This window comes from Gobio gobio (assembly GCF_949357685.1).
Source record: "Gobio gobio genome assembly, chromosome: 24".
Taxonomy (NCBI): Eukaryota; Metazoa; Chordata; class Actinopteri; order Cypriniformes; family Gobionidae; genus Gobio; species Gobio gobio.
The window spans coordinates 24,436,402-24,449,346 of NC_137120.1; the positions used below are offsets into that span (position 1 = coordinate 24,436,402).

Sequence of the window (12,945 nt, forward strand, 5' to 3'; positions counted from 1 at the left end):
TGACTTTATTATCTCGCAATTCTGACTTTATAACTTGCAATTGCGACTTTATATCTCACAATTCTGACATCATCGTACATTCTACATAGTATACATATCGTACCCAAGTTTATTTGATCCATGTCGTACTTTTAGACAACAGAGCAAGATAAAACAGGCGTAAACCAATAAGCGCTTGCGGTGATAGCAAGCACAAAAACAGCTGAGCATGAGTGCATATGCAGAGTAAGGGATCAAAACAAGACCGGAAAGAATGAGAGATCAAGCCTGACTCATGATAGGTGTGGTACTTAAATAACTTAAATTGTTGGTCAGGTGTTTTCAGAAAATATACCATGGGATTTACTAGACATCAGACTATGTTTCTGTAAACTGCAAATCCTGTTAGACTGGATCTAAACCTATATTTATATCTGCTGTAAGCAGGAAGAGTCTCTGCAGTTATGACTTGATACTCATCCATCATACAAAAGCACACCTAATTTAAGCACACCTAAAATTGCGAAAATTAATTTACAATATCTTTTTCAAGATAATGAACAGCGTGAAGAATAAAACAGCATTGCTAAACTTGATGAGCAACCCGGCTGTCTGACTCTGTTGATCCATCGCTCAGCAGTATGGGTAAGAAATCAAAAATTTGCTTTGAATGAGAATGTTGCGATGCATTGATAAATATGAGAACTTCTCTTCTGTGTTTATTTAGATCACAATCTGACCATTGTGTTATTTGGAAGCTCTGCGGCAGTCCAGTTTCAATATGACAATATTCTACTATCAAATATTGAAAATGTAGAAATATCCAGGATTGCTCCTTCGCAGATGAAGATATCAGGAAGTCGCGTCTCAGTAATCAACACGATAGGTTTACATGAGACTGCACTTGATCTGGATCTGCTCACTGGTCAACTTGTCAATGAAAATAAAATAATCTCCTTCATCTTTGTAGTGAGAATGGGTCAGTTAACAGATGCTGATAAGATGGGTATTGAGTGGCTTCAGAGAGTATTTGGTGAAAGAGTTCTTCAGTTTGTGATGATTCTCTTCACCTATGAGAATGAGGAAGAATCTGACTCAATAATAGATGATCTGAAGAAAAACTCTGCTCTGGAGCGTCTGATTGAGAAATGGGGTGGAAGATATCATACCTGCAGCAAGAACATGAACAAACAGTCAGAGATGAGAGACCTGATGAGCAGGATTGAGCATCTGTTTATTGATAATAACCAGCAGTGCTACACTAGTGAAATGTACAACACTGCATTAAGAAATAGAGAAGACACACCAAACAGGATACGCCAAAGTGGTAAGAACATAGATTTTGTATCAGTGATGTTGTGTTGGTTCTTTAACATGTTTATTTGACTCTAACACTTCTATTCATGATTTACCACTTAGACTTGTAATATATACTCAGTCAAGATAAGATTCAGAAGCTAATTTGAAATTTTAATGAAATAAAATAAAAACAAAGTCAATCAAAAACAAAGAAAACCAAGAACTTCCAAAATCAGCAGGTGAACATGTTACACTGTGAAAAAGACTTTAAATATACAAAGGAACTAATTAACAAGCAAAAAACACCTGTAGATAATAAAACCATTTTCTTGTTGTTGTTGTTTTTTTTTAAGTTAGACTACAAGTCTGGCATACCAGAATAAATTACAGTAGTACTTTTTATTTCAAAATAATGTACATGAGATTACAATTTTAATATTTATATCACTTTCTGTTCTGTCACAAGATCAAACCACAATTATTGAAAAGAGTATGGACTACACCTTGGCAACAGATACAAGAGAGAGACATGGGGTAAGTGTCAAGTTAGTATAAAAATAGAACAGGAGTAGGAAGATAGAAAGCATTCCATGAATGTAGAAATACAGCTTACGAAGTATCCTTATTATAATTCCTTCCTTATCATAGTTCCTTTTTGGAGGCAACTTGCGCTGCATCATAGTAACGATGCTTTGAGAACGCCTCGCTAACTGCGCCTTGAGGCGCGTGTGAAATCTGTCCAATGGAATGGCAGGGCATCATAGACGGGGTAACGTCATGACCAGGAAGCTATAAAGCGCACACAGACCAAACAATGTCAGCTTCTGTGTCTTTAGTGAGCACTCTGTGTTAATTGTCCTTGTCTATTTATTAGGGCTGCAACTAACGATTAATTTGATAATAGATTAGTTGGCCTATAGATTATTAGTTTTTATAACATTTATATTTATGCATTTGGCAGAGGCTTTTATCCAAAGCGTCTTACAGTGCACTTATTACAGGGATAATCCCCCTGGACCACCATCTCTAATCGATCTGATCAATCGGATAAAAAGCCCTTTTTTATTTTATTGACAAAACACACTATTACTCATCCTGCCCAATGCTGTCCTTCAAACAAACGTGTCAGCTGAGTGCTATGAAAACATACATAGTGAATATATCTACTATTACATAACTTAACCATGGTTTTACATCTAATAAAACAAACAAAAATAATAATGTGACAGATGGTAAGGCAGAAACTAATAACCAAAATGAACAAAGTTCACTTTAAGCAAAATCTCAAATAAACTCTTAAAGTAGCCAACTACACCACCTCGGGACTTTCACCCAAGGATATATATAAACACTTCCAGGTTCGTTCTACCCAGAGAGGACTGAGACAGTTCTGTCAATTAAAACCAATGTTTATTCCATGTTCTTAAAAGCAATTCAGTGATGAATACCTTCCAGACAGTTACCTCTTAATTACCCACATATATATTTTATATAGAAGGTATTGCAAATCAACAAGGGGAAAAAAATAAATAAAACAAAATAGATAGATATCTAAACTGCAGGGGAAACCTTGCAAAGGTTTGCGAAGGATTGCAAAGGACACTGACAGGAAAAAAAAGAATCCTCTAGCCCACCCAGTGAGCAATCACTACAAAGTCCCTTTGTGTTTGCAGTCTTTGTTGGATCGTTGTATTGTCTTGTCGTGTCTATGTCTCCCGTTTCCCTGTGATTCCCAGTTTGTATGTTTAAGTTTCTATTTTGTTAGTTTGATTGTGTTTTGCCCCATTGTGGGTTTTGTTTTGTGGTTATGTTTTGTTAATAAATATCACTTCTCTCTGCACCTGAGTCCACACCTTACCCTCATTAGTTGTTACGTGACATAACGATCTGACCAAGAGAGGACTCAGGAGTTTTTGTTTCCCAGTGACCATGGAGGTCTTCAACCTCTACCTAGAAATTCTTCTCAGTCCTAAGGAGATAGGGAGAATGGGGACTCCTGATTTCTGGGAGTTTGTGGACCGGCTGGACTCCAGTCCTCCTAGGACCATGGTCCCGATAACTCCGGTGGACCAAGTTGCGGTGGACCAAGCTCCGGTGGTCTCAAAGCAGAGGAGGAGAAGGAAGGTGCTATCCATGACTGCTCCGGTGGTCTCTGCTCCGGTGGTCCCTGCTCCGGTGGCCCGTATTTCGGTGGTCCGTTTTCCGGTTATCCCAGTTCCGGTGGATCTAGTTCCAGTGGCCTCAGTTCCGAAACGAAAGATGAGAGGCTATTCCGGTGGACCCAGTTCCGGTGGTCCCTGCCCTGATCTGCCCTGCTCTGCACACGCCGCCCAGGCACCCTGCTCTCTGCGTGCCGGCCTGGCCACCTGAACTCTGCGTGCCGCCCTGGCCGCCTGAACTCCGCGAGCCGCACTGGTCTGTCCCTCCCTGGTCTGTCCCTCCCGTGTCCCTCAGGACATGGCTGTCCTGTCTCGTGTGCACGTGGTGTTTTGTTATTTTGGGGCATGTGCTCCTGTCTCTGTCTAGATCCTACCCCCCTTGTTATCTTGTTATTGGTTTAATTTGCCCCACCTGTGTTCCCTCATTACCTGCTTGATTTGTCCCTTTTATATGTCCTTTTGTGGTTGCAGTCTTTGTCGGATCCTTGTCGTGTCTATGTCTCCTGTTTCCCTGTGATTCCCAGTTTGTATGTTTAAGTTTCTATTTTGTTAGTTTGATTGTGTTTTGCCCCATCGTGGGTTTTGTTTTGTTAATAAATATCACTTCTCTCAGCACCTGAGTCCTCACCTTACTCTCTTTAGTTGTTACGTGACATACAGAGCTGCCCTGTGCCGGAAGTCAAAACAGTTATTTGTATGCATTGCTTCACCTAAGAAAGGTCATCCCGCAACCAAGCAGACACTGAGCAAGTGGATAGTCAAGGCTATTTCACCTGCTTATGAGGTTTCTGGACAACCATCACCTATGGCTGTTAGAGCTCATTCTATGAGGAGTATGGAAGCTTCTTCCACTTACATTTGAAAGGTTTCATGATGTTATCAGGTGCTCATGTCTTAGTTGTACTTATGAATCACACTAGATAGGCGAAGTGCATATTACACTTGCAAAAAAATAATCTTAAATTTAGGGTTTTGCACATTTTATCTGTCATGTGCACTACTTTTCAAAGACAGCTAATCATGTGCACACAGTTTGTTAATGTGTATGAAGGTTTCTTTCCAATTACTGATTGTACTAAGATACAAAGGTTCATCTTTATTTCAATTAATTGAAAGTTGTTTTAAGCTAACTGCCTTGTTCTGTGTATTTTTCAGGGAGAGAGACAATCAATAGATGGTGCAAGATTGGATCAAAAAGGAAACGGAAGGCGGGATAAAGTAGAGCATATATTTCACAGGCTTCATCTTGATAAAAGGCACCACCTTAAAATAAGAGCTGCAGATGTTCTTCAACTAACTAAATATTCATTAGAGTCTCATGAGTCTTGTGCTGAGGAGGACCTGATTCAGACTTTCATACAAAAACTGCTGATGATGAACTACAGAGCAAGATACATTAAAACTATGGATTCACAGGATGACAGACAACAAATAAACAATGACTTGTCTGAAGATGAGGGTGATGCTGATATTTTCAGAGAAATATCTTTGTGTCCTGCAGAAATAAACAGAAGAGATGCTATTCACCCGATGGATGTTCAGATGGCCGTGTTTCATTGTGCTGATAGTTTCCTAAAACAGCTGATTTTAACTAAGCTTTCTCAGTGTCAGTACGCTCTGCCTCTGCTTGTTCCTGATCCATTCACACAAGAGATTGAGTTTCCTCTCTGGACATTCAGACAAATCAACAAAAGCTGGAAGATGAAAGATACCAACAATGAAATCATCAGTAAAGTCCAACCAGTCTGGAAGGCAGAAACAGCTATGGTGTCTTTCTTCAGGTTTGACTCATTGTCTTCATCTAAGTCTCAGCTGATAAACAGTCTGATCAATGAGAAACACAACACATTCTTCCACAGGAACTGCACAGGCAGCAGCAACACCAGAGTACTGATGGATGGTGTGGTGGAGATCGCCTGGTACTGCCCCTCTGGGAAAGTCACAGATAAATTTACTCAATGTGTCGCATTCTGTAACCTCCATGGTGATGCAGGAGACCATGAGAAACAGCTGCAGATCCTCACTGAAATGGCCTCAGTCAATGTTGTTATATTACCACGACTTGACCAGAAAAACAAGAATGCAGCAAAGATCCAAGACCTGTACAGGGGCAGAAAGCCACTCATTTGTATTTTTACTGAGGATGAATCTAGTGTAACTGAAATGAGGAAAGGAAAATACAAAATTGGACTAAACAACAGAAATCAGTCAAAAGTATCTGAAGAACTTATGCAAGCCATAAATGAATGTATCTCATTCTTTTCATCACAATCATCTTCTTTTGTAAGTCTTGAAGATGTGTCTAAACAATCAAGTATCAGAGTAGATGAGAATCAAGACAATGACTGTAGGAGAGGGAAAGAAGCAGCTCAGCAGATGATGGGTTTACTGAAGGATAAAAACCTGACAAAAGTCAAAGAATTATTTCTGCCCTGTCAGGGGGAACTGTGGCATCAGTGGTGTGAAAAGAACAAAGAGCTACATCGATCTCAGGGAAATGAAATAGACGTGGAAATAAAACAGAAACAGGATATGAAGAAAATCCGTGAACAGCAGCATGTGTTGGACATCGGTGGGTTCATGAAGTTGTTTTTTACAGAAATGAATTCACAGTCTCCAAATGAGAAGATATTTTTTCTGAGATGGCTCGCAATCCTCCTGGATGAATATACCTCAGCAGACCTTTCTGCTCTACATTACAAGTATGATGAAAAATGGTCAAAAGTCAAGAGAGCTGATCAACAGATGACCAATGAACATACAGAACTTGTAAGGATATCAAAAGAACTTCAAGCTGCAACCTTTGGCTTGGAGCACATCCTGAGGGAGATTGGTCAGATCTATGAATCATGTAAATCCGTGAATAAGAACAAGAAAGGCCTGACATGTAATTTCTCTTCTCTCCCGAGTCTTGCCGCAGACATGATGATCTCTGGATTTCCACTGGAGCTGATGGATGGAGATGCTGCTCATGTTCCTGTGGTCTGGGTTACTGCTGTTCTACATGAGCTCATCGATAAACTGGGAGACAAGAGAGTCTTTGTGCTATCAGTTTTAGGGATTCAGAGCTCTGGGAAATCCACTATGTTGAACGCCATGTTTGGACTGCAGTTTGCCGTCAGTGCTGGCAGGTGCACCAGAGGAGCTTTCATGCAGCTGGTCAGAGTGTCAGAGGAGATGAAAGGACAGCTGAACTTTGACTATATTCTGGTTGTTGATACTGAGGGACTTCGTGCTCTAAAACTGTCTGGAAGGTCAACAAGACATCAGGACAATGAAATGGCCAAATTTGTTGTTGGTCTTGGTAATCTGACATTGATAAATGTCTTTGGAGAAAGCCCATCTGAGCTGCAGGACATTCTTCAGATTGTTCTTCAGGCCTTCATGAGGATGAAGAAGGTCAAACTGAATCCCAGCTGCATGTTTGTGCATCAGAATGTTTCAGACATCACAGCTGGAGAGAAGAACATGGAGGGAAGGAGGCGACTACAGGAGACGCTGGATGAGATGACAAAACTCGCTGCTAAAGATGAAGGCTGTGATGCAGAATGTTTCAGTGATGTCATCACTTTTGATATACAGAATGATATTAAGTATTTTGGACAGCTCTGGGAAGGCAGCCCACCAATGGCACCACCAAACCCATCATACTGTGAAAACATCCAAGAGCTAAAGACAACGTTTTTTGGCCATGCCTTAAAATCAGATGGGTTAAAGCTGACACACCTAAAAGGTCGCATTAAGGATCTGTGGGAGGCTTTACTGAATGAACGATTTGTGTTTAGCTTCAGAAATTCTCTGGAAATTGCAACATACCGAAAACTGGAGACAGAATACAGCAAGTGGTCATGGAGTCTTCGCAGAACCATGCTGGATATAGAGAACAAACTCTACAACAACATAGAAAATGAAACAGTTGATGAGGTTTCAGAAAGCGATCTTCAAGGAAAACTAAAAGTGAAAAGTGGAGAAGTAGAAAAATCAATGGCAGAATTCTTTGAGAAAGACAAAGATAAAGATATACTTATACAGTGGAAAGCATCATTTCACATCAAAATCAAAGAGCTTCAGGAAAACACTGTTAAAGAAACAACAAGGAAATTAAATGAGATTCTTCAGCAGCGAAATATGAAGAAAAAGATTGATGCCCAGAAAACATGCCATGAAAATACTCTGTTGGAAAAGAGCAAACAACTTGCAATTAAACTTAAAGACAAAGCCAATGATGAAACAGTCCTGAAAGAAGAGTTTGGAAAGTTTTGGAAAGAGTGTGTCAAGGAGATTACCACAAAAACTCCTCCCATCAAAAGCATTGATGTATTAAAAGACATGAAAGAACACCTCTGTAACTATAAAAGTATCCCTGTAAATGCCTGGAAGAAGAGCAGGGATGTTTTCTCTGTGCAGCATTATTCAGATTATGTACAGTTAAAGAAATCTAATAGAATTACAAGATATGTTAAAAATGCATTCAGATCAGCTAAACAGAAGTTTGAGGTTGAAACCCAAATTAGATGTTTAGTCAATGAGATTGCTGAGCATACAGACTAAATGATCATGTCATATAACATTGCAAAGATGGGCTACAACAAAACCTGCATTCAAGAACTCACAGAACACATCAAAGCAAGAGTAGACGATTATGAGCAAGGCCCCGGGGACTTTATGTTTGCGAAGGAATTTTACATGGATTTGTTAGTGTCCATCTGTAAGAGAGGAAACAAGGTAATCACTGGCCAGCACAGAAAGTTCAGAGAAGCCAATGATCCTGTTTTCTACTTTGAAAAGAAGAGCAAAGAGTACTATAGTATATTCCAGAAATACTGTCAAGGTGCAACAACAGCTGCCATTTTTGGTGAGATCACCTGTCAGAAACTTAAAGAGCCCATTCAAAAGAGTGTCTACAAAGATACTGCCAGAGATTTGACTAATGAAATTAAGACAAACTGTGAATCGCTAAATGGAAACAGATCTAAACTAGAAAAACACATTCTCAAGACTCTGGCAGAACAGGAGGATTTTCACAAATATATCAACTACATTTTCAGTCCCAAAGATCACTTAAAGAATTTCATCAGAGATGAAGTAAATCGGTACATAACTGATAACTTCAGAGTCAATGTTCGGCCCAAAATGAAGGAGAACATTAAACTCCTGCAGCAGAAAATCAAAGAAGCTGCTCATAGAGCAACTACACTGGTTAACACCACCAGCGGAGATGTTCAGAAGTGGTTGGATCACTTCACACTGCAGCTCTCAGATGTGCTGATATTCTCTGTAAAGGACCTCAGTGGCGTGAGTCATGATGGTGTTGATGACTTCAATCTCCTAGAAGATGTGATAAGTGAAGAACTTGGTTCAGTATCATCTGAAATACAACATAAATTCAGCAAAGAGACATTTCCAGAAAATCTGGAACATAACGACAGACCAGATGAGATTCTGATTGATCATCTCTCTCAGTGCTGCTGGGTTCAGTGTCCGTTCTGTGCAGCCACCTGCACCAACACTGTAGAAAACCATACTGGAGATCACAGCGTTCCTTTCCATCGGGTGGATGGACTCACCGGGTGCTGTTATGAGGACACAGAGTGTCTCAGTGCAGATTTTTGCACGACATTAGTGAGAACTGGTAAAATGTTCTATACAGGTCAGTGGATTCCATGCAGAGAATACAGAAATGCAGGATATGTTTATGCAGAGTGGAGCATCACCCCCGACTTCTCTGAGCTGCCGTACTGGAAGTGGTTTGTGTGTAGATTTCAGAAAGACCTGGAAGGTTATTTTGACAAAAAATTCCACACGTGGGATATTTCATATGAATGGAGCCAATACTCAAAAGAGCAAGCTATCGAGAGTTTGGATGAATATATCTAATGACAGATGAAAATGAGTCACGTGTAGGTCTCAAATTCAAAGACCACAGTTGAGTTTCTAAAATTACATTCAATATTATACATTCAGGGGAAATTAGTTTAGAAACAGTTATGTTAGTTATTAATTACAAAGATTAAAGTGTAACAATTCATTAAAAACTTTGAATTTTATGAATGAATGAAATATGTGGATGACTATATAATATTACGTTCTACTATTCAGAATATGGGAATGTTCATCAGGAAACGTATAAACATTTAAATGTGTTGAGTATGACAGAAGCTAAGAACATTATTGAGTAAATGTTAATAAAACGTGAATTATAAAATGTAATGTTTGCATTGTGCACTGTCAAGATATTGAATACTTCAAATGTTCCAAAGTTCCTTTAGTGTGTCTTCACTTTGAGAATTGTTCTAGAATGTAATTTGTTCACTGTTATACATTCATTTATGTGTGCAAATTAAAATAAATAAAATTATTTCATTAAATGGAGTTGATAAGTTAACTAAAGTTCGGGAGCAAGGCCACGCCTCAACCAATCATCTTGTTACCCGTCTGTATATCGTCTATATATTTATACTGAACTAACCTTCACAGTACCATTTGTCTTAGGCCACATCCATACTAAGCCAGAGCTTTCCGTATCCAATCTTTTTTTTCCCCTCGTCTCAAGAAATATCTGCGTACACACGAAATGTTGTAGTACACATGCCAGACCAGTATGTGGCGCTGTAATTCTGCCACAGAAAAACACTAAAAACGGAGAAGAAGAGTTGTGGCTAGAAGGGGTAAAGCAATGGTAGAAAGTGAGACAAAATCTCACAATAAAATAATTTTGTGTTTTATTGTGTTTTATTAACCTACCCTTACAAAAATGCAAATACAGTAATTAAATGACGCAATATGTATGTGCACATGCCTAGTGCCCTTAGCTGTATCCCTTCTTGTCTTTACCGTGCGGTACGTGGTGTGATGACATCACCTTTTCACAAAATATATGGATTGGCTGTACACACGAAAAAGCAAGGGTGTCGGTTTCAGATATATCCACTCTGGGACCCAGTTTAAAAAAATACCGGTTTCAGGCTCCTAAAACGCCGTATACAGCTAAATGCGTCTCTGTGTGGACGGGGCCTCAGTTTCTTGATCCCACCCACCCAACCCTTCCCTTCCATCTCATCCATTCATCCCATTTCCATCCATCTATCCAGCTCCACATTCATTAGCCACTCTTACATTTTTTTTTTGTCCTACAAAGTATATTTTTCTCAAATGTATTTTTAGAAAATATGCTAAAATACAATTATTTTAAAAGTGTGTTAAAAGTTATATTGTGAAAATATGATGCTAGAATATTTTTATATATTTAAAGATGGTTGTTGAGGGTGAATGAGCTGGTGACTGACAACTATAGTACAGTGATGGTATCAGATGGTAATATCGTGGTACTGAAATCCATGGTATTTACATAATGGTACTTTGATATATAGGTTACCATACACTGCATATATTTAAAAATGGGGTTTTAATGCATTAGGGATTAGTCGTACATTTGAACACGTTCTCAAAGTAACATACAATAAGTACTGAAGTGAATTCGGTAACACTTTTACAATAAGGTTCATTAGCTAACATTAGTTAACTACATTAGTTAACATGAACTAATAATGAACTGCACTTATAAACCATTTATTTATTTTTGTTTATGTTCATTTCCACATTTACTAATGCATTATTAAAATCTTGCTAACATTAGTTAATGCACTCTGAACTAACATGAACAGCTGGATTTTAATTAACTAACATTAACAAAGATTAACTAATGCTGCACAGAGGTGTTGTTCATGGTTAGTTCATCTTAACTAATGCATTAACTAATGTTAACTAATACAAAGCATGAATAAATATACTTTAAAATTATACTCAAATTTAACTTTAATATATACTAACTTTTAAAATATACTTCCAGTGCATTGTTACAATGACAATTTTGAGCCTACAGTTTAAAATACATTTTAAAGTAATGTTCAAATAAGTATACTTTAAAAAGGTAAAAACTTTCATTTAAAGTAAAATTTTGTAAAATATATATTTTTAGAAAATATACTAAAATACAATTACTTTAAAGTGTGTTAAAAGTTGCATTGTGAAAATATGATGTGAATATCCTTTTTATATATTTAAAGATGGTACAATTTTTTGTTAGTACATTTACAATATACTCTTGAAAAAGATAATATATTTAAAATATAATAAAGTATACTTTTTTTAACCATAGTAGTCATGATGTTTACTCCAGGTATGTTCAAAAACAAATGATAAAATGGTGGTGCTTCTTTGTAGAAATGTATAATGTAAATAGTTGTAGCGAATTAGCTCAGAGGGAAAATATTAATGATTATTCATAACTCATTGTCAGGACACAGACGGAGGCAGAGAAACAGGTAAGGTGAATGGTGATTTTTATTAACAGAGACACGGACATAGGTAAACAAGGGAAGCAGGATGATGAGCACTTGCACTGAACAGTCACTTAGCTGGGTGAACACGAGGAAGGGAATCCGGTGGAGGGACACACAAGGAGACCAGGAATGGCAGAACTTGGAAGGCAGATGGATGAAGGTAAGGAGTCCAGGTACGAATGACGAGACCAGACAAGGGAGTGCAGGGAGAGTGTGCTCTTGTAGTGTCATTAATGATGAGGTGCAGGTCACGGTGATCAGTATCCTGGGGATTGTGAATGAGTGGGCGGAGCGTGTAGCTCTGGTGAAGATACCAGTGCATTGGTGGGTGTAGGCTGTGACTCTTGTGACTTCACTATGATTATTCATTATGATTAATTATGAATATTTGAATCAGTTAAATAGATTAACTTGATGTAGCTACATTAACATTACAATCAATCAATCAATCAATCAATCAATCAGTTCATCCTATTGATAATTAATTAATTATAAGAAAAGGATACTTTTCATTGCCACAGAAAAATAATTATTCCTTTGTATTTACATAAGCGCTTAGAGCGCATAACAAGATCGATCATTTTAGGGACAATTTGTTTGCAGCGGGGAGTCAGAACCAAACATATATTGTGCACAAACTTTAATAACTAAATCACAGACAAGACTAAACAGACATAAAACATACATACACAAAACATATATGGCAAGAGGCCAAGTTAAAGTGGTTAGAAGAACCGGTCAGTCAGGGCCGGATTTACCACCGGGCCGATTGGGCCGGTGCCCGGGGGCCTCCGACGTCTAGGGGGCCTCCAAGACCCCACTAACTGTGGCTTCATCCCTTTTTTTTATTTAAAATTAAAATAAAATTAATGAATGAGTGTGTTTGTGTGTATGCGTGTTAACAATAATTTATTTGCACACAAAAAAAAGTATCATGACCAGTATCGACTGTGTCTGATGAGCTTACTGCGGAAACTGTTGATAGCTGCAAGACATGCGGTAGAAGTGTGAAAAAAAGAGAGTTGAGGACATCGGAAAAAAAAACGACATGGATAAAAAAAACGGTGAAGCCACAAAACGGAAAGTAAAAAGGGAGAAGGATACCAGAGAGGATTTAATTAGCATTATTCCAACTATCTCCACTTTTTTCAAAAGTCGGCTCGACG

The 12,945-nt window shown here is 38.3% G+C and overlaps 1 protein-coding gene across 1 annotated transcript; it reads left to right on the plus strand.

Annotated features, from left to right (window-relative positions):
- Positions 1–620: 620 nt before the first annotated feature.
- LOC307120167 (interferon-induced very large GTPase 1-like) lies at positions 621–9,314 on the plus strand (the record flags this gene model as incomplete). Its single annotated transcript, XM_079807054.1, is given in 5 exon segments — positions 621–624; positions 707–1,306; positions 3,203–3,468; positions 4,593–7,985; positions 7,989–9,314. Coding segments are annotated over 5 exon segments (5,589 nt in total).
- Between the last annotated feature and the right edge of the window lie 3,631 nt (positions 9,315–12,945).